Genomic DNA, 22851 nt, shown 5'->3' with positions numbered 1-22851 from the left:
TCTGTAGGACAGGTGGGCATGGCTTGACAGAAGCAGCCTTGTGGGCCAAACAGGGAGGTCTGGAGGCCTAAGGACATGCCCACAGAGCAAGCCAGAGGCTCTCTGCCATGGCTATGTGGGCATGTGAGTCAAACCCAGGCATCCAGTCTCCTGCTAGCAAAGTCAGACACGGTTCTTTGCTGGGAAGAGAATGAGGATGGCCTGACTTTCTGGCTTTGCTGGAAGGACAAGCATCTATTCCATCTGCCAGGCCACATTGCACGCTGCGTGTTATAGAACATGTTACGCACCAGAGCGCAGCCTCATCCTCTCCTCTGCCTCCAGGCCTTACTATTCTCGTCTCTCTCTTCACTCCCCCCCCCCGCCCCCGCTTAATAGCTCATGCAAATTTGCAGTCTACAGCGGCTGCTCTTTCTCTCCTGCAATTCACAGTCTTTCTCTGTGTTAAGATTCACTCTCTCAAACATCAGAAAAGGAGGTCAAGCATGGACTACAACACTTCGGACTACAAGGAGGAATACTCTTCCATGCTAAAGAAACAAAGAACCACCACAAACTCTCTGTACGCAGAAACATTCCTTGCATCCCAGGGGGAGAGAGAGAGAGAGAGAGAGAGAAAGAGAGAGAGAGAAGTCTAGGCTAGAACCCTTCTCCCTGAGATGCTGGTTCTCTGCATGCAGGGAGCTGCTTGTGGACAGAAAAGCGTTCCAGTGCGTGGGCCACCACAATGCAAAACGGTCACTTCCGTCTGCCCAGGAAAATAGAGGTTTTCAGCACTTTGGGGACGTGACGGATGGTGAGCGACACCCGTGTCCCCCGCTGCAACGAGTCCCCAAGTTCAGCATCACACATGTCTGCGTTGGCCACTTTCTCTGTGACAGTGTCCTCTGCAACCGGGCGGATGCCGTGAAGGTAATGGCAGTACATGTCCTCCCGCAAGACCAAGAGGCTACGAGGCTTCAGTAGCAAGGACATGAAGTGGCGCTGATCTTCAGTCTGAGGGATGGGCCCCTGGAAAGGGAAACAAAAACCCTTAGCTGTGATGTTTCCGAGCTCAATCCAAAGTGCTGGTGCTGACCTTGAAAGCCCTAAACGGCCTCAGCCCAGTATACCTGAAGGAGTGTCTCCACACCCATCGTTCAGCCTGGACACTGAGGTCCAGCGCCAAGGGCCTTCTGGCGGTTTCCTCGATGTGAGGAGCCAAGTTACAGGAAACCAGGCAGAGGGCCTTCTCGGTGGTGGCACCCGCCCTGTGGAACGCCCTCCCACCAGATGTCAAAGAGAAGAACAACTACTAGACTTTCAGAAGACATCTGAAGGCAGCCCTGTTTAGGGAAGCTTTTAATGTTTAATAGGTTATTGTATTTTAATATTCTGTTGGAAGTCGCTCAGAGTGGCTGGGGAAACCCAGCCAGATGGGCGGGGCATAAATAATAAATTATTATTATTATTATTATTATTATTATTATTATTAAGATGTGCGCAGCCTGAGAGCAATACATTTTCGCATGCAGGCAGAAATGGAAGTGTGCTTTTTATAGCAGTGCTCATCAAATTATTGTGCCACACAACTCCATCCCCTGGGTTTGCCGCTTGGGGGATCCCCCCCCCGCATATCCCGATATATCTGTTGCTTCTTACTGCTAAATGGTACCCAAATTCCATGCACCCACATTTCCAAAATATGCCCAAGCAAAGTCAGTAGCATTGCAATTGCCTGGTGACACCTGTAAGTGGGTTCTGACTGTCCTTTTTACACGGTGTAAGCACAGCTAGGATCAGGGCAACAGCAGCTACCTAGAACAGCGGAGAAAGATGCAATATTTTTTTTGGGGGGGGAGTGGGAAAACAGGCAGATAATGTGCATGGTTAACGTGGCAAGCAGGCTACCAATGGGGGATCAAACAGCCATAGGTTATTGACAGGGCATTTATTTTGCGTGCAGAAGGCCAGATCTCCAGGTTAAGGCTGGGAGACTCTCTTTTGCTTGAACCCCTGGAGAGCTGCTGCCAGTCCGTGCAGACTGCACTGAATTAGATGGATGAATGACCTGGCTTGGTAATGAGCCACCTTCCTATGTTCCTCTAAATGGCAATTATTACTGGGCCTCCCTTGAACTCCTGATCCTCACCTCCAGCAGAAACTGAGCTGCCCATATCTGAGTGGCAGTGCCAACCAACACTCCCCACAGCTCTGGCCAGAACCAAGCGGCTCAAATGGGACTGGACTACGTGAAAATGATTTACAGATGGCATTTAACTCTGAGTAGGTTTGCTAAGATGTATAAAACTGAATCAGGTAAGTGCTGGAGATGCAATGAGGTTGAGAGTACATTCTTTCATAGGTGGTGGACCTGTAAAAGGGTAAAAGAGTACTGGGAAATAATTCACAATGAATTGAAAAAAATGTTTAAAAGTACTTTTCCCCAAAAAAACCCAGAGTCCTTTTAGTTGGGGATAATTCAAACGGAAACTCCCAGGTGTCAAAAAAGGTTATATATGTACGCCACTACCGCGGCCCGTGTTTTGTTAGCCCCAAAATGGAAAACGAGCGAGGTCCCAACTAACGAAGAATGACAACTTAAGCTGATGGAATATGCGCAGCTTGTGGACTTAACATATAGAATAAGAGAACAAAAAGAACGTACGTTTAGAGAAGATCTGGAAATGTTTATTGACTATATGGGGGAAATTGTGTACACTTGAAAATGCTGGCAGCATTAACATGAATTCAACAGTGCAAATAAGTTTTGATGGATGTAATAATGGAATACTGAATGGTTTCGTTTATGTAAAATATGTAGGGATTCATGACTTGCAAAATGAACCATGGAAAGAGAAGAAGGGAAGTCATTCACATTTTAAGGATGTTTAAAGGAGGATTCTAAATTGCACAACAGAAAAATTAATAAAAATTATATTTAAAAAATAAATAAAATAAAATGGGACTAGAGGAGAACGTCCTCTTGCCCAGTATTATTTACCTCTCCGCCTTCCGATTGCTGCCTTCTGCTGATGGGATAGTAGAAGTCGAGGAGGGTGTGAGACCCCAGGTTGATGGTTGTGACGGTGGGGAAATAGAGGGGACCGTCCTCGTGAGGCTAGGGGGAAAACAGACCCAACGTCAGACAGGGGAAAGGAGATATTTGGGCCAGATTTACGTATAAGCTAAACAAGCTCTAGCTCAGGGCCCCACTCTCTTGCGGCCCCCCCCAAAATTTAAAGGCAAAAAAATCGGCCAATTGGTGTCAAAGAAAGATAGATTTTTTTAATGTATGCTACTACAGCAGCAAGAATACTCATCGCAAAGCATTGGAAGACTCAAGATCTACCCACCCTGGAAGAATGGCAGATGAAGGTGATAGACTACATGGCATTGGCTGAAATGACCGGCAGAATCCGTGACCAGGGGAAAGAGACGGCGGATGAAGATTGGAAAAAATTTAAAATCCATCTTAAGAAATATTACAAAATTAATGAATGCTAAAATGTTGAGGTTTTAGAAAAAACGGAGATTACAGCGGCAAAAGATTAAGTAAAAGAAAAGAATAAATAAGGGACAAATTTGTTTAAAAAAATAAGTTTAGGATTTGCTGAAATAATTTTGGAAATTGGGATGTAGAAAGGGGAGGTTTGGGGGAGTCGGAGAAGTGAAGTTTATGAAAAAAGGATACGAAATTATACATGTTTGTTTGTTTCTTTATTTGTTTGTATTGTCTATAAAAAATTTTGTAAAACCAATAATTAAAAAAAAAATAAATCCTGAATGTACATTTCCAAAATACAGTGGTACCTTGGGTTAATAACTTAATTCATTCCGGAGATCTGTACTTAACCTGAAACTGTTCTTAACCTGAAGCACCACTTTAGCTAATGGGGCCTCCTGCTGCTGCCGGAGCACAATTTCTATTCTCATCCTGAAGCAAAGTTCTTAACCTGAAGCACTATTTCTGGGATAGCGGAGTCTGTAACCTGAAGCATATGTAACCTGAAGCGTATATAACCCAAGGTACCACTGTATAAGATAAAAAACAAATAAAATAAAACCTATGTACAGCAAGAGTGTTTTGTGTTGTGTTGGCTCCTATTTAAACAATTTATTCAACTAAAGCAATAACATTATAGCAATATGTATCCATGTTTGTTAACCGATGTGGTTAAACGTTTTGGGTATTTTTTTTTTTAAAAATAAAAACTTAGACTGAGTTTTAGCACACATGAAAAACTTTAAACAAATCCTTATTTCCTGATGAAAAGCCTTTGGACTATAACGTAACTTAAATAGAAAACGATCTTTAGAAAGGTTTTTCCTCCAGAGGAATTTTTTTTTAAAAAATCCGATTTAAATTAAAAAAAATCCAATTTAAATTTTAAAAACCATTTTTTTTGTTTTTTTTTTAAAAAAACATCGTTGATTTTTATCCACCCTGCCACCATGTCACCTCTTATTTGCCATTTTCTCTGAACTAAAAAGTCCCTTGACTGCCGCTTTCCCCCTCACAACCACAATTGCGCCATCCCTGGGGCCATTTTGTTTTCCCCATTTCCGACCCTTTCCCAACGTTAGCGCCAGCCTTTTCTGAGGCGAGGCTGCCAGAAGAATGGCGCACGCTTTTTCCCAGACATGCCACAGATGTGTACAAAGAGCCTTTGGGATGTCTCAGTGGTTTTATCCCGGGCGCCATGATACCATGATGCCCTGGCCAGGGCGGTACTCGTTGACCAGGACGTGGTTCGCCATTTTCCCTCCGAAAACGCCGAGGGAGGAGACTTTGTCGGCGCAGGGCTGGAGCCAGGCGGGCAAATTCTCCAAAACCATCCCTCTGGGGTGAGGCAGCCCTCCTGAGGGGGAAAAAGAAGCATAAAACGCCACAGATATTTAAAATACCGTCTACAGTTTCTTTTCTTTTTAAAAAAAATAATATTTATTGAGAATTTTAAAGTTACAAAGAAAAAAAGAAGGAAAAAACAAGAGAAAAAGAAAGAAAAAAGGAGATAAAAGTAACAATTAGACAATACAAATCAATAAAAATCAAAAAGAAAAAACAAAACACACAATCAAAAAGCAAAAATAAACAAAAAAATTACAAACAAATCCAATATTCCCAAATCCTTAACTTTCGTTAACTTATTTCATCGACCTCCTCACACCTCCCTTTTTTGTATTCTAGTTGTTAATTATCTCAGCAAATCCTTTCCATCTTTCACAATATTCTGTCATTAAATTACCTTAGTCTATTTTAACCTTATCTTACCATCAAAAACCCTAAAACTTATTTATACCGAATTCTTTTAACCATAACATAGTCTTACATAATTATTTTTAACATTTCTGCTAAAGCCAAATACTTTCATTCCAACATTTTTCTAATACTCTAATACTTCTAATAAATACTCTAATACTTCTAATAAATAAAATTAATATTTTACGACACTTTTCTAAATAAAATTTTAAAACTTTCTTCCAAGTCTTTTCCATGTCCCCCAGTTTCTTTTGGTAGTCATACGTATCAAAGATCATCATACTCAAGACTAAATAAATATTGCCTCAGTCCTTCTCTCTCACATATATCTGTATTTTATTCTGAATTTATGTTACGGGTCTTTGGACCGCAATAAAGATTTATTATTAAACTACTGTCTATAGGGCACGAGATTTAGGGCATCTGAAAGCAGCCCTGTTTGGGGAAGCTTTTTAATTACAGTATTTTAATATTTTTCCGGAAGCCGCCCAGAGTGGCTGGGGTATAAATAAATTAATTATTATTAATTATTATTATTATTATTAGATACAAATGGAGGGTTGGGGGAAGCTGTGGAAAGTGAATTTAAAATTCGCTGATTGTAGAACTTTGAAAAGAGAATTATACGAATTATACAATGGTATATCACCCCGTATTAGAAAAATGTTGGAATGAAAGTATTTGGCTTTAGCAGAAATGTTAAAAAGAATTATGTAAGACTATGTGATATTTTTTGCCCAAAATGGCAAAAAACGTACAGAACAAACTCCGATAAGGGTTGGAAGTGTAAAGAGAAAGAAGGCCCTGGGGTGGGATTGTAAAATAATCAAAATAATCAAAAGCTATTGGGAAATGATTTATAATGAAATGAAAATAATGTTTAAGACCTTTTTGAAAAGTCCAGAAGCTTTTTTGTTAGGTATTATAGGCCATGAAATGGCAAAAGAGCGGAAGAAATTATTGATATATGCTACAACAGGGGCTAGGATATTACTATCCCCAAAATGGAAAGACGACAAGATACCAATGAAAGAAGAATGGTAAAAAAAGCTGGTGGAATATGCTGAAATGGCGAAACTGACCGGGAAACTAAAAGACAAGGACAAAGAGACTTTAAAAAGGATTGGGAATAAATAAAAAAAAATTTTAAAAAGAATTGGGAATTGTTTCTGTTGTATCTACAGAAATATTGTAAAGAAATGGACTCACTAGCAGGATTTGAGTCAACACTTATGATTAAGAAAATAAATATAAAGTTAAGACGTTATAACTGGGAAAATAATAAAATGTAAGATGTGATTTGGGAAGCCTGGTCCGAAAATGATCAGGATATAATATTTATGTAAAAGGTTACAAAATTAAGGTAGAATAAAACAGGCAGGAAAAACAAATATTGAAAGAACCAGAAGTTGAGGGAAGTCAGGGGAGGCGATTGAGACTCATATATGTGGGGTTTTTTTGTGATATTGATGATTGTGCGGTATATAAAATAGTAAAACTCAATAAAATGGTTTAAAAAAATAAAATAAAATATTAGGGGCTTTAGCAACAAAGTAAAATGCAAGATCGAAATAATAATAGACAAATTGTTAGACTATGAATTTGCTGAATAAATTTCTAAAAAGGGATACAAGAACGGGAGACGTGAGGAAGTCGGGAAAATAAGTTAATTGAAGATGAAAATTAAGAAAGAGGGAATTTTGTGTGTGTGTTTTTTGTCTTTTGTCTTTTTTCTTTTTTCTTCTTTCGCTGTGTTCGGTGTTTGTATTTCTGTATTGTATTTTGTGATTTTGTCTTTTTCTTGTTTTTGTGTTTTTCTTGAAATTTCTTTTGTTGTCAAAACTTAATAAAATATTTATAAATATAAAAATAAAATAAAATGCTGTCTGTAACAGGGGTAGAGGGTGGTGATGTCAAGGCTGATGGCAGCCACATTCCAACCAACATGTCTCCTAACCCAAAACATAGTGATTTTCCACATGTTTCTTGTCAACTTTTCCGTTTTCTTGTGAGGAATCCTCTTCGGAATAAGGGAATTTCCCTTAAAAAAAGGGAAAAGTTGACAGCTATGTGAATTTCTCGACAGTTTCCCTCAGAAACTGTTTACCTCACAAAACAGAGGCCTACAGTTCAGCAAAGACTTGCAGGCTGAGTCATTCACAAATCTGTGGAGATTTCCACTGTCAAGAGACGAGTTGGGCCAGGAAAGCAAATTTGTTTTGGCAGGCTCTGAAGGTTTCACAGATCAAAAATATGCCGTTACCTCAGCTTCACTGTCGTTTGTGACTGTGTGTGTGTTTTTCAAGCGTTTTAGCTGCCATTGGTTTAATTCAGTGGTGTCCAAACCTGTTTCAAAGAGGGCCAGATTTGATGAAGTGAAGGGCCATGGGGGCCAACCAAAATGGTTGACCTTTTTTAAGGATTAACAACAACAACAACTGTTTATTCGGCTTTACGCCCATCATAAAAACACGACACGACAAAACAAATCAAACAAAACAACGGGCTCGTACAAGCCGCAAGTAATATAACACAATTCACAGCTCACAAGGACAGATATTAACAATTCAAAAGAAAAAATTAAGATTAAAATTTAGGCACTACACTAAAATCAATGTCTGATGTCACTGTAGAAAATTCTTATAACTATCAATAATCGGCTAACATTCCTTTCCGTCTCTTGTACGAGAGGACGGCTGTTAGGAATTTAGCAACCTGTAAAGTAATATAAGGGACGCGGGTGGCGCTGGGACGCGGGTGGCGCTGTGGGCTAAAGCCTCAGCGCCTAGGACTTGCCGATCGTATGGTCGGCGGTTCGAATCCCCGCGGCGGGGTGCGCTCCCGTCATTCGGTCCCAGCGCCTGCCCACCTAGCAGTTCGAAAGCACATCAAAGTGCAAGTAGATAAGTAGGTACCACTCCAGCGGGAAGGTAAACGGCGTTCCGTGTGCGGCTCTGGCTCGCCAGAGCAGCGATGTCACGCTGGCCACGTGACCCGGAAGTGTCCCCGGACAGCGCTGGCCCCCGGCCAATAGATGTGAGATGGGCGCACAAACCCCAGAGTCTGTCAAGACTGGCCCGTTCGGGCAGGGGTACCTTTACCTTTACCTTTACCTTTAAGGTAATATAGGGATCCACATCTTGGAGAACCCAGGCAAGGTGTAGGTCTACTGCAGTGTTTCCCAACCTTTTTTGGGCAACGGCACACCTGTTTAATGAAAAAAATCTCGCGCACACCACCATTACAGCCCCGTGACGTCAGCGCGCAGCGTCACGCCGGGAGGGACGCACAAAAGTGTAAGTTTTCAATTTTTTCCCCTCCCCCTTGCCGGGGAACCTCCAAGCTTTTTTTGGGGGGGGGAGAGGAGGCAGCAAAGCGAGGCAGGAAGGAGAGCGCGGCTTGGCTGAGTGAGCTTTGGCAGGGGCAGGGAATGAGAGCCGCGAGGCGGGCGCTGCGGACGGAGGCGCTTCCCCCCGAGCTCGCAGCTCGCCCGTCGAAGCCTGCACGATCAGCCGCCGCGGGGAGCCAGGGGCGGCGGCGCGGTTGCCGGGCAGCGGCGGGGGTGGTGGTGGCTGCTTGCCGCCCTCCTGGGCGGAGGCGGGCACGGTGGGCACCGGCCCGGCCAAGGGCCCCTGCTTGGTGCCGTCGGATGTGGGAGCTCGCTCGCTCGCTCGCCGCCCCGCGTGTGCTCGCCGAGCGGCGATAGGATGTAGCGAGCGGCGATGGGGCTAGCCGGAGAAGAGAGGGCGAGCCCCCTCCGCTCCGGCCCTAAAAAGGGCAAGCCACGCCCCCTCCAGCCAGCCAGGAGGCGTGGCCGGACGGGATTCCCCTGCTCTCGCGGGGGCTGAGATGGGATTCCCCGCTCACGTGGGGGCGGATGGGATTCCCCGCTCACGTGGGGAAGGGCGTGATGCCCGCAACCCCACCTCCTGGGGCAGGCCCAGCGGCGAGCAGATGCGCAGGCCCAGTAGCGAGCGGCGATGGGATGTGGGAGCTCGCTCGCTCGCCGCCCCGCGTGTGCTCGCCGCCGCCGCCCCGCCTCTCACCGCCCGACTCGCCCGCCTCCACGGAACACAAGGCAAAGTTCCACGGCACACTAGTGTGCCGCGGAACACCGGTTGGGAAACACTGGTCTACTGGTTTGTCAGCCATAGGCTGGATTATGGAGTTTAGTATGCTAGCATGAGCTGAACTGTACATGGGGCAGATAAACATAACATGATGTAGAGATTCAGGTGTTTTCATCTCACAAGCACACTTTGAAGGGACTTGGCCCTTGGTGAATCTATGTCTCAGCACGTTTGTTGGAAAAACATTGAACCTAGCTCTAATGAAAGCATATCGGTGAGACGCTGCCATAAGCGATGCTAAGTAGGACGGAACACAATAGATAGGGGTTATGCCAAAATTTTTAAGGATTAAAGTTATTGAGCTTTTTTGGGGACTGATGTTGTTGATTATTTTTTTAGGATTTTACCCCAGGAAATAAACTGCCATTGGGGCTGGATTAGGCCCCCGAAACGGACTTTGGACATATTTTTGTGTGTGTTCTGGTCCAGATTTAGGCACTCCCAAAAGGGTGGATTTGATTTAAATCAAATCGAGTTAAATCACTAGTCAGTAAGACTTGATTCAAATCTTTTCTTTTTTACAGAAAGGTTGAGCCTCGCCAGCATCCTCTTAATATTTACAACCAGATGAAGCTTTCATTTTTGGAATCATGAATTTTCAGAGCAGTTTTTACAGTTATATCAAAAATCACTGATTTGGTTATACTGTCAGAAATACATAGACAGATAATTGTGAAATTGTTGTTTATATTTGGACAACTTTTCTGCAGTATATTATTGGAAGGAGAAAAATAATCATTTCCTTAATAACAATTTATTTAACATATGTATCCATGTTTGTTAACTTAGACTGCTTTTTAACACGTATGAAAAACTTTAAAGAAATCTTTATTTCCTGATGAATAGCCTTTGGACTATAATGTAACTTAAACAGAAAACTATCTTTAGAAAGGTTTTTCCTCCAGAAGCATTTTATTTTAAAAATCTGATTTAAATAAAAAATCTTATTTAAGTAAAAAAAGTATGTTTTTTTATTTTTAAAATTATTGATTTTTATCCACCCTGACTCCCAGCTGGGTGAACGAACAAGCAAGTCCAGCTTTCTCAAAAAAATAATATTTATATCCTGCTCTTCTGTCAAGAAAGTCAGGATGAGGCAGGGGGTTCCTCATTTCCCCCCCTGGCAAAATGGTGTTTCATAAGCTTCACAGCAAACAATGGATGCACCTCTCCAAGTCCACATCTAACGCTCTTAACCGCTAAACTAGCTTTTCGGGTGAGGAGAGGCCTATACGGTGGGACCTCAGTTGTCAAACGTAATCCGTTCCAGAAGACTGTTTGACTTCCAAAAATGTTCCAATAACTGAGGCGCAAAGGGCTGGCTGCAAAGATTTTTCTTTTTCTTTTTACTGCTTTATTGGCTGAAAATTACATTACATAACAAAGAAGATCAGTTGATGATAAAAACCAAAGTATACAATCTTTCATTCCCTAATTGATCCTTGCTTTGTACATCGTTTTGTAATTCAATTTAACTTGACCTCCAATCCTCCCCTTGCGTTCCCCGATTAAATTCTTTAAATACGCACTTGCCTAAGACTTCTCCTTGTTGTCTGACTTTGAGTTTCATCAAATTTTCCTATTTTACACACAGAAGTTCAGTCAAAACCTGCCAAACGGATTGGTAATTTGACAGTGTTCTTTGTACATAAACTCTGTATATATGTCCCATTCTCTGATAATTTTTTCATCTGCAACGTCTCTCAACCTTGGTGATATCATCTCGCTAGTTCAGCGCATTCCCTTAAATTGTTTTGCCAATCTGATTTAGATGGGATATCCTCTCCTTTCCAGTCTTTTGCAAAGGGCTGGCTGCAAAGTCAATGGAGAAAACTGGGGGGGGGGAACGCAGCGGACGCCGTTCAGCTTCCGAGGCGCGTTCAAAAACGGAAGCAATTACTTCCGGGATTTTGGCGTTCAGAAACCAAAACGCTTGGCTTCCGAGACGCTCAAAAACCAAAATATCGCTCTACAGTGGTACCTCTGGTTGCGAACGGGATCTTTTCCAGAAGCCCGTTCACAACATGAAAAGAACGCAACCTGAAGCGCTGTATCTGTGAAGGTGCGTGGTGCGATTTAGCCCATGCGCGAGCAGCGAAGCCCAGAAGTACCCTTTCCGGCACTTCCGGGTCACCGCGGGACATAACCTGAAAGAACGTACAGTGGTGCCCCGCAAGACAAATGCCTCGCAAGACGGAAAACTCACTAGACGAAAGAGTTTTCCGTTTTGGAGGTGCTTCGCAAAACGAATCTCCTATGGGCTTGCTTCGCAAGACGAAAAGGTCTTGCGAGTTCCTGCGGGGTTTTTTTCCTTTCCCCCCCTTTTTCTAAGCCACTAAGCCGCTTATCAGCTGATCCGATAAGCTGATAAGCCGCTAAAAGCCGCTAATAGCGCTAATCCGCTAATCCGTCAATGGGCTTGCTTCGCAAGACGAAAAAACCGCCAGACGAAGAGAATCACAGAACGGATTCTTTTCGTCTTGCGAGGCACCACTGTAACATGAAGTAAACGTAACATGAGGTATGACTGTATATCACCCTGCAGAGCGGGGATTTTTTCACAGATTAGGGGCAGATGCGTGGCAAAATGGCTGCCTGAGCCCAGTGGCGTTGCAACGGGTGGGGGGCAGTGCGCCCCGGGTGCCATGTCTGGGGGGGGGTGACAATAAGGCACCCCGTGGGGGCTCGTGGCGGCGCAAGCAGCCATCGCGCCTCCACAGCCGCATGTGGAGGATCCTGTTTGCAGCTGCAGCCGCGAGCAGAGGATCCCGGCTCCAGCAGCAAACCGCTATATACAGTGCATGTGCGGCGTTGCACGCATGCGCTGTATGTAACAACGCTGCACATGCGCTGTACATAGGGGTTTGCTGCCGGCACCGCTCAAGCGCAGTACGGATGGGGGTGGGATCCCTCCGTCGCCGCTACAGTAGTGGATCCTCTATTCGCGGCTGTAGCGGCGATGTAGGGATCCCGGCACTGTCCGTATGGTGCTGGAGTGGCGCAGCTGGCAAACCGCTATGTACAGCGCATGTGCGGCGTTGCACGTGCGCCCTACGTAGTGATGTCCCGCCCCGGGTGTCACGATGCCTTCGTTCACCCCTGCCTGAGCCTCCTTCATGCCCTTGAAGAAAACTGACCCCAATGTACAATGGCCTTCTGAGCCTCCTTTGTGCGCTATAGGAGTGAATGGGGATCCACACAATTAAGGGGGGCAGTGAGGTTCCCTTCCAGCGTCCGCACGCAACATTTACCCCAGTTCTGCAGCCTCCTCCCCGACAGCTGAGTCCACTTGGGCTTGGGGGCGTCATAAACCTGGAGGTGGGGGAAAAGAAAGCAAGATACTTACATGGAAACCGCAGGCATCCGAAGTAGTACCCAGAAAATAATTAAAAATACATTTGTGAAAAACCCAGAAGCATTTCTGTAAGGTATAGTAGGGAATGAGATCCCAAAGAGAGATATAAAAGGGTTTATGCATGTGACAACAGCAGCAAGAACTCTTTTAGCCCCAAAATGGAAGCAACGGGAAATCTCATTGCTGGAAGTGTGGCAGGCGAAGGTGATGGACTTTGTGGAATTGGCAAGGCTGACCGGGAAAATCGGAAATCAGCGCGATCCAGCTTTCCAAAAGGACTAGAGTAAATTTGTACAATATCTGAAGGACAATCGCAAACAATTAACAAGACTAGCAGGGTTGTCAACATGCAATGCTAAGGATCTGTACCTTTTAATATTTATTTTAAAAATTGTGATTAACGGAAGGAGTGAAATGTAAATAGGAAAATGTATAAAATGCTAAGAGGTGATAATGAATTATGGAAACCATGAGATGAGAGGGAAGTCGAAGCTCGATTGAGCAAATATGTAATGAGTACAATAAGGATTTTTTAAAATGTGATAAAATGGAAACTTATGGAAATTAATTGGAATGGAAAATGGAAAAATGGAAATTAATATTTATTAATATTAAAAACAAAACAGAAGTACCTAGGGGCAGCTCAGCCTTCTTCCAACGCATTGGATAGATTCCCCCAGATAGGAACATTTATGTTCTCTTCTTTTTTTGTATATAATTTTTCTTAAATTTAAAATACTCATTTTCCATCCTTAAGATACCAATGACTCCCTTTCTTCTCTTTCCATGGCTCATTTTACCTATCACAAATCCCTGTGTATTTTACAAAAGCCATACCATTCAGTATTCCATTACTGCAGCCATCAAAATTATTTACGCTGTTGAATTTAATGCTGCCAGCGTTTTCAGCTGTACACCTTTATTTCACAGATATTCAATGAACATTTTCCAATCTTCTCTAAATGCATTTTCTTTTTGTTCTCTTGTTCTATATGTTAAGTCTGTAAGTTGGAACATTTATGTTCTCCATCACAATATTGCCAAGAACGACAGGGAGGCGTGGAAAGTGAATTCTGACTATCCTAATGTTGCACAGAAATTATCGCTGGTGATCTAAGACTGGAAATCAGTCATAATAAATAATAATAATAAATAATAATAATAATAATAATAATAATAATAATAATAATTTATTACTTATACCCCACCCATCTGGCCAGCTCTCCCCAGCCACTCTGGGAGGCTCCCAACAGAATATTAAAAATACGCTAAAACATCAAACATTAAAAACTTCCCTAAACAGTCATTATAGAGAGAGAGAAAGAGGGAAAGAGAAAGAAAGGAGGAAGAGAACTGAGCTCTGTGTACAGTGGTGCCCCGCAAGACGAATGCCTCGCAAGACGGAAAACCCGCTAGACAAAAGGGTTTTCCGTTTTGGAGGTGCTTCGCAAAACGAATTTCCTATGGGCTTGCTTCGCAAGACGACAATGTCTTGCGAGTTCCTGCTGTTTTGTTTTTTTTTTGGTTTTTTTTTTTTTTGCATTTTAACATTTTATTAGTTTCCAACCAGTTATACATTTTATCCATATCACAACATTCTTATCCATTTTAGACTTCCTTCAACGTTACTGACAATCATTCGTAGTTATTCCTTTCATACACATTCCATTCTTACATATTGCCATTTTTCCTCCCTTCTTTCATTATTTCTAATAGACAATACTTATTAATTCTTTACAGTGCCTCTTTAAAACCCACTAGCGTTGTATTTACATCACAGTTATTTTCCAGATAACCCACAAATTTCCCCCAGTCTTGAATAAACTTTTGATCTTTAGTATATCTGATTTTCCCTGTTAATTTATCCAATTCTACATATTCCGTCAATTTTTCTCTCCACTCTTCTACCGTTGGGGTTTCCTCCTGCTTCCATCTCTGAGCTAACACAATTCTAGCAGCCGTTACCGCGTACTGGAAAAGTTTACGGTCCTTTCTTTCAATATCCTTTCCTACAATACCCAATAGGAAGGTTTCTGGTCTTTTAGCAAAGGTGTATCTCAGCATCTTTTTCATTTCATTGTAAATCTCCTCCCAAAAACTTTTAATTTTTTTGCATTCCCACCACTGATGATAAAATGTCCCCTCTTTCTGTCTGCATTTCCAACATTTATTGTCTACCTTGTACATCTTTGCCAGCTTCACTGGTGTCATATACCACCTGTAAAGCATCTTCATCATATTTTCTTTCAATAGCGTACACGCCGTAAATTTTATGTTCACCTTCCATAACCTTTCCCAGTCTTCCAATTGGATATTGTATCCGAAGTCCCTTGCCCACTGAACCATCACTGATTTCACTTCTTCATCCTTCGTATTCCATTCCAGCAGTATTTTATACATTTTCGACAGATTTTTATGTTCATTGTTTATTATCTCTTTTTGGTATCTAGATTCTTTTTCCTCATAACCCCTTTCCTTCACCTCTTTTTTAAACATTTCATTAATCTGAAAATAGTGCAGCCAGTCGTATGTAAAGACTTTGACCTGGTCATATGATTTTATTTTCCACTTTCCTCCTTCCTTGGTCACCATTTCTTCATACTTTCCCCACTTTCCTCTCATGTTGATTTTCTTTACCCCCATTATCTCTAACGGGGATAGCCAGTGGGGAGTTTTTGGTTCTAGTATGTTTTTATATCTATCCCAGACATCTATTAATGCACCTCTGAAAACATGGTTACCGAACCCCTTATGGACCCTCTTTTTGTCGCACTATAGGTACGCGTGCCACCCAAATTTGTTGTTAAATCCTTCCAGATCTAGAAGTTCTTTATTATCCAACTTTACCCACTCTTTTAACCAGCACAAACATGCTGCCTCATAATACAATCTCATGTCTGGTAGGGAGAAGCCACCTCTTTCTTTTATATCTGTCAATAATTTGAATTTAATTCTGGGCTTCTTCCCTTCCCAGACATATCTTGAGATCACCTTTTGCTAATCTTTAAAATCTTTTGTGCCTTTTATTATGGGTATAGTTTGAAACAAAAATAACAACTTAGGGAGCACCATCATTTTAACCATTGATATTCGTCCCCAGAATGATAGTTTCATTCTGGCCCAGGTCTCCAAATCTTTTTTTATTCTATTCCAAACTGGGGTGTAGTTGTTTTGGTACAAATCAATGTTCTTTCCAGAAAGCCATATTCTCAAGTACTTAACCTTTCTAACTGCCTCAATCCCTGTTCTTTGCTGTAATAGTTCGATCTTATCTTGATCCAAATTTTTGACAATCATTTTTGTTTCCCCTTTATTCAGTTTAAATCCTGCTATATTTCCAAATTTTCCCATCTCATCCAAAATCTCCTTTGTACTTTCTATCGGCTCTTCCACAGTCAGAACCACATCGTCTGCGTAAGCTTTGACTTTATACTCATTGGCACCTAGTGTAACCCCTTTAATTTGTTTGTTTTGTCTTATTGCATTTAATAAGGTTTCCAGGATCACTATAAATAGCAGTGGCGAAAGCGGGCACCCCTGTCTTGTTCCTTTGGCTATTTTGATATCTTCAGAAATAACATTGTTGACTATCAGTCTTGCTTTCTGTTCTGTGTAGATTGCCCTTATACCATTCAAGAATTCCTGGCCCACCTCCATAACCTCCAAGAGTTCCTGCTAGTTTTTTCCCTCCCCCCCCCCTTTTTCCCAAGCCGCTAAGCTGCTTATCAACTGATCCTAAGCCGCTAAGCCGCTTAACAGCTGATCCGCTAAGGCGCTTATCAGCTGATCTGCTAAGCCGCTTAACAGCTGATCCACTAAGCCGCTTATCAGCTGATCCGCTAAGCCGCTTATCAGCTGATCCGCTAAGCCGCTAATAAGCGCTAATCCGCTAAGTCACTAATGGGCTTGCTTCGCAAGACGAAAAAACCGCAAGACGAAGAGAATCACAGAACGGATTCTTTTCGTCTTGCGAGGCACCACTGTATATCATTGGAAACACCATGTGCAACCTGATAGCTGTTCCTGGCAAATTTGATATTGATAGCTGTTAAGAGTATACTATATGGCTGCTTTAACTGCTGTACCACTTTGATGTCTGCTGCCTCGGGGAGGAAAATGTGAAATACAAATTTAACATCAACAATGGCAAGAGAAGCAGATTTTTAAAAAGATTAGCTCAGAAGGACATGTCTGTCAACAGCCCGGATCCAGGAATCCTACAGGGGTCACAATACAAGATGGACCTTGGCAGTTTGCCCAGCTTTTGGGCCACCCAGAGGCATCTGGCTGCTTATTGCTGAAGACATTCTGGGGTGAGGAACCCCTGGTTTGAAGGCCAGTTTTGGCTCAGCAGGCTGATTTTCTGCAAAGCCTGGGCACATCAGTTGGCATCACCATTGACACCGGCTGATGTACTGGCGGCACAAACCTGTTCCCAGGATTGCACAGCCTAGACAGCAGGATTTGATCTCTGCTCATCGGCCTTTGTGAGTCTCCCTTTAAGATCACACTGAAAGGGATTTCATCAAATTTGGCCCATGGGGCAGATCCTGATATGGATGTGAGCCATGGAGGCCAAAAGGTCCTGTCCCCCCGGTTCAAGTTCAACGAGACAGTTCTTAAAACACCGCACAAAGGGGAACATAAATGTGCAAGCACCTGTTGCAAAAGGTACGCCTCCTCTGCCTCTGTGATGAAATCTGGAACATAGTAAGCGGCTGGTGGAGACTGCATACAAAAGAGAAAATGTGAAAAGTACAAAAATGCAGATCTAAGGAACCCCCCCCCCCAAAAAAATATCCCAGCCGCTGCAATGTGAATTAGGGAACTTTGCATGCTCCTCAGTCAGAATCATGGCTCTCTGTATGAAAAACGAATAACATCTATAAAATGAAGACTCCCCCTCTGTACAAAATATCTGGCATTTAATATTTGGTGGTTTTGAGAATGTTGCTCATTAGCCAGGCCTTTGGCTAATCAAACAACAGTTGATAATGTTGGCTAATTAAAGAACCGATGGCCTTTTAAACTGGGTGGGGGGAGTATTGTTTGGTTTTCTTACTACGGTATGTATTTTCGCATTTTTAATATTGCAAACCACCTTGTGGATGAAGGGCGGTATAGAAATTTAATAAAGAAGAAAAAGAAGAGGAAGGGGATCAAATTCTGGGGTGGTTTTTGTCTGCTTCCCCTTCTTTGGGATAATTATTCTGTTTCTTCTCTCTAGCCGCCACCCTAGTCTATACTGGTCATAGACATGTGCAGCACATTTCATTAGTGTGCACACAGGTTTGTTTTTAAAATGGCAAACTTTTATTGAATATGTACTCATACTCAAATCATAAAGGATATCATTTTCATTCATCAAACTAAACAAATTAAAACCTGACTTAGGGTTTTTTTTAAAATTAGCAAACAACATTTTACTTAAAAATACAAAATTGAAAAAATGAGATGCAAAACAGGTGCATGATCTTTATTGTAGAGTTGGAAGGGACCCCTGAGGGTCATCTAGTCCAACCCGCGGCAATCTTTAACCATCTTTAATCTTTATCATTACTATTATCTTTAACCAGATAACAAGCAGCCCCAGAATGACCAAATTGTGTTCAAGTTTCTTTCATCTTCCTGTCCTAGAGAATGAGACGTCGCTCACCAGGTGTGAGCGGAAAGGTGTGGCATCACCTGTAACTTAACTATGGCTTGATATATAGCATTAAAAGTAGATTGTGCTCATCTGCTTCCTGGGAAAACCTTCACCAACTCTAGACAAATCTATGACTGCTTAATTCACTTCTGTGTGTGTGTGTGTGTGTGTGTGTCTGTGAACAAGTGTATTCCTATCACTGAACATAATACAGTGGTGCCTTGGTTCTCAAACGCCTTGGTACTCAAACAACTTGGAACCCAAACAATGCAAACCTGGAAAGAAAGCGTTCCGGTTTGTGAACTTTTTTCAGAAGCCAAACATGCTCCGTTTTGAGTGTTACACTTCCAATTTGAGTGCCACACTTCTGTTTTGAGTGTTATGCTGAGGTCTGTCTGTTTTTGCTATTTATTTTGCGTTTTTGTTTTTGCAGCTCTTTTTTTGTGACTGTGTGGAACCCGGTTCAGCTACTGATTGATTGATTGATTGTGTGATTGCAGTACATTGTTTACTGCCTTCATTTTATGGATCCATGGTCTCGTTAAGATACTAAAATTAATGTTAAATTGCTGTTTTAGGGGTTGTTTTTAAAAGTCTGGAACAGATTAGTCCATTCTGCAGTACTTTCTATGGGAAAGCGCGCCTCGGTTTTGGAACGCTTTGATTTTGGAAAGGACTTGCGGAACGGATTAAGTTAGAGAACCGAGGTACCACTGTACAAAGCTTCCTAATCGATAGTGAAGACGTTCCAATAACCCTCTAGGAAAAAGCATCCCTCCCACAAGACGGTACCTGTGTCACACGACACGGCTCCAGAGCCATGATCCCATCAGAAGTCGCCGACATCTCAGAACGGAGAGCTGAGCTTTCTTTGTTTCTTCTCACTCCATCACAAATCCCTGAGCCTCACCAAGAAGGGTGAACTCCCAGTCGCTCACCTGAGAAAGACAAAAGCAGCAGCACATCAGCCATGGGAAATGAGCTACTTTCAAGAAAGGCCTTTTCCTACTGGAGACATTTGCTCACATCTGGCCCTTGCTACTCTTGCCTCCCCCAGCCTCTTATATCCCCCCTTCCCCTTTATCCGCTGCTTCTCTGAATTGCCTACCCTTGGTTTGGAAGCTCCTTGGGGCAGCGACCTCTCTGTGGCTTTGCTTCACCTTGACTTATAATTGCCACTTTATCCTGAGACTTTTAAACAGTGCTTTAAAGGACTTTCGTATATCTCCCTTCTCCCCAACCGCCCCCCAAATTAGAGATGCTTTTTACAACAGTTTTAATGCCTTCGTTGCATTTTTTGCATATTATTTTTTCATTTGCACATGGCCTTGAAAATTGATGTTAGAAAGGCGGCAAGGGAATTCTTTGGAAAAAAACGACGAAGCACCACGTGGCTGTTGTGGCTGTTGCGTAGATACTACCTGGAATAACAGCTTCACCTGCTGAACTTTCACCTGCCATGCAGCTGGTTGTTGTTGTTTAGTCGTGTCCAACTCTTCGTGACCCCCTGGACCAGAGCACGCCAGGCACTCCTGTCTTCCACTGCCTCCCGCAGTTTAGTCAAACTCATGCTGGTAGCTTCGAGAACACTGTCCCACCATCTCGTCCTCTGTCATCCCCTTCTCCTTGTGCCCTCCATCTTTCCCAACATCAGGGTCTTTTCCAGGGAGTCTTCCCTTCTCCTGAGGTGGCCAAAGTCTTGGAGCCTCAGCTTCAGGATCTGTCCTTCCAGGGAGCACTCAGGGCTGATTTCCTTCAGAAAGGATCGGTTTGATCTTCTTGCAGTCCATGGGACTCCCAAGAGTCTCCTCCAGCACCATAATTCAAAAGCATCCATTCTTCGGCGATCAGCCTTCTTTATGGTCCAGCTCTCACTTCCATACATCACTACTGGGAAAACCAGAGCTTGAACTATACGGACCTTTGTTGGCAAGGTGATGTCTCTGCTTTTTAAGATGCTGTCTAGGTTTGTCATTGCTTTTCTCCCAAGAAGCAGGTGTCTTTTAATTTTGTGGTTGCTTTCACCATCTGCAGTGATCATGGAACTCAAGAAAGTAAAATCTCTCACTGCCTCCATTTCTTCCCCTTCTATTTGCCAGCAGGTGATGGGACCAGTGGCCATGATCTTCGTTTTTTTGATGACATTCTTGCAAATGGGAATAAGGGGTGCAATGGAAGCCTCCCCCATTCCAGCTGAGCCCAGCCTCGCCAGGACGCCTAAGCCCTCTAGCAGGCCTCCCAAGGGCAGGAAAAGGAACCCAGGAGTCCTGAGCCGCCCCCTCCCCATTGCAAACTCCCCCCGCCCTTTTGCTCCACGCATACTCACTCTTTCCAGCAGGCAGCAAGATATTTCCGGGTAGCTCGTTGACTGACAGCTGCATCCATCCAATGAGAGAAAGCGGGGAAAGCCTCCCGCGGGAAAGATCAGCAAACAGCTGAGCTTTGTAGGTCCCGCCTTCCTTCAGTCTAGTGAACCAATCAATTGTCTGCGGGCTGGTCAAAATGAGTCTTTGGTGGGGAGGGGGCGGGGGTGTTCTTGAAGAGCAAAGGATGCTGGGAGCCAGGACACCTGGGTTCCTTTAAAGGGCTGGTGAAAGGAGACTACTGGGTTGTTTTGATTGTCTGGGGGAAAGAGAGGGGCCAGGACTCCTGGGTCCCTTTGGGGGCCTGGAGGAAAGAGAGGGGCCAGGACTCCTGGGTCCCTTTGGGGGTGGGGGAGAAGGATGACTTGCTATGAGGTTTTCTTGGGGAAGTTGAGTGAACTCTAACCCTGCTCTGACCCAGCCCTGTTAGAAAGGCAACCCCCCACCCCCGTTTCTTTCTGAAACTTTATAATGCTTCCAGTTACAGGTAGGTAGCCGTGTTGGTCTGCCATAGTCAAGATAAAATTCCTTCCAGTAGCACCTTAAAGACCAACTAAGTTAGTTCTTGGTATGAGCTTTCGTGTGCATGCACACTTCTTCAGATACCTTCAGATACCTTCTTCAGGTATCTGAAGAAGTGTGCATGCACACGAAAGCTCATACCAAGAACTAACTTAGTTGGTCTTTAAGGTGCTACTGGAAGGAATTTTTTTATTTTGTATAATGCTTTGTTCAGTAATTTTTTCTTTCTGTTCTCCATCTGCTTTGTTCTTTGCCTTTGCTCTTAATTCCAGTGTGGTGTAGTGGTTAAGTGTCAGATTAGGACCTAGGAAACCAGAGTCCAAAACCCCATTCATCCACATAAATATCGCTGGGTGACCTTGGGAGAATCACCGTCTCTTAGCCTAACCTACCTTGCAGGGTGGCTGTGAGGAAAAAAATGGGGAAAACTATGCATGTCCCCTGGAGGTCCTAGGAGGGAAGGTGGGTTCTAAATGTGGTACAATAAACAACCAATTTGGGATACGCGTTTTGAACTGCGGCTTTTCGCTATATTTCTGGAGTGAGCTCTTGTTTGTAGGTAGCTAATATGGTGCACTTCTGATGTTCTACCTAGACTACATCTCCCATCATCCCTGACCATTGGTGCTAATGTGAGCTGGAGTCTACAGATCTGGAGGCTGCCAGCTTGGCTGTCGTTGAGCAGGATCAGCCTTTCTTGACCTTGGGTACCCAGATGTTGGACTACAGTTCCCATCATCCTTAGCCGTGTCCAGGACAGCTGTCTACTAGCTCCACCTGGTATGCAGGCTGAGACCCTATTTGCCCGCTGACTGTCTGGCCAGAGTGGTGCATGCTGTGGTTATCTCCCGCTTGGACTACTGCAATGAGCTCTATGTGGGGCTACCTTTGAAGGTGACCCGGAAACTGCAATTAATCCAGAATGCGGAAGCTAGACTGGTTACTGGGAGCGGCCGCCGAGACCACATAACACCGGTCCTGAGAGATCTACATTGGCTCCCAGTATGTTTCAGAGCACAATTCAAAGTGTTGCTGCTGACCTTGAAAGCCCTTAAACGGCCTTGGCCCAGGATACCTGAAGGAGCGTCTCCACCCCCATCGTTCTGCCCCGACACTGAGATCCAGCTCCGAGGGCCTTCTGGCGGTTCCCTCACTGCGAGATGTGAGGCTACAGGGAACCAGGCAGAGGGCCTTCTCGGTGGTGGCACCCGCCCTGTGGAACACCCTCCCACCAGATGTCAAAGAGAAAAACAACTCCCAGACTTTTAGAAGACATTTGAAGGCAGCCCTGTTCAGGGAAGCTTTTAATGTTTAACAGACTATTGTATTTTAATACTTTGTTGGAAGCCGCCCAGAGTGCCTGGGGAAACCCAGCCAGATGGGCGGGGTATAAATAGTAAAATAATATTATTATTATTATTATTATTATTATTATTATTATTATTATTATTATTATTATTATTATAGCTAGCAAGATAAGGGATGGAGTTGTAGTCCAACATCTTTGGGCCAAAGGCTAGATTATTCCCCGAATCCATCTCAGAGAGAAAGAGAGAGAGAGAGAGCAGAAAGGAAGAGCTCTGCACACCATG

At 43.5% G+C, this 22851-nt stretch overlaps 1 protein-coding gene across 1 annotated transcript; it reads right to left on the bottom strand.

Annotated features, from left to right (window-relative positions):
- Nucleotides 1-20864, bottom strand: ALKBH6 (alkB homolog 6). Its single transcript, XM_082231351.1, has 7 exons — nucleotides 20701-20864; nucleotides 19167-19312; nucleotides 17387-17455; nucleotides 12624-12684; nucleotides 4690-4841; nucleotides 2984-3100; nucleotides 1-1011 (listed from the first exon to the last, which is right to left on the bottom strand). Exons 2-7 carry the CDS (start codon nucleotides 19218-19220, stop codon nucleotides 739-741), a joined length of 726 nt encoding a protein of 241 aa, XP_082087477.1. The 5' UTR covers nucleotides 19221-19312; nucleotides 20701-20864; the 3' UTR covers nucleotides 1-738.
- Nucleotides 20865-22851: the final 1987 nt, after the last annotated feature.

This window comes from Podarcis vaucheri, assembly GCF_965113315.1.
Source record: "Podarcis vaucheri genome assembly, chromosome: 7".
In the NCBI taxonomy this organism is placed as follows: Eukaryota; Metazoa; Chordata; class Lepidosauria; order Squamata; family Lacertidae; genus Podarcis; species Podarcis vaucheri.
This window is presented reverse-complemented; position numbering and strand designations above follow the sequence as displayed.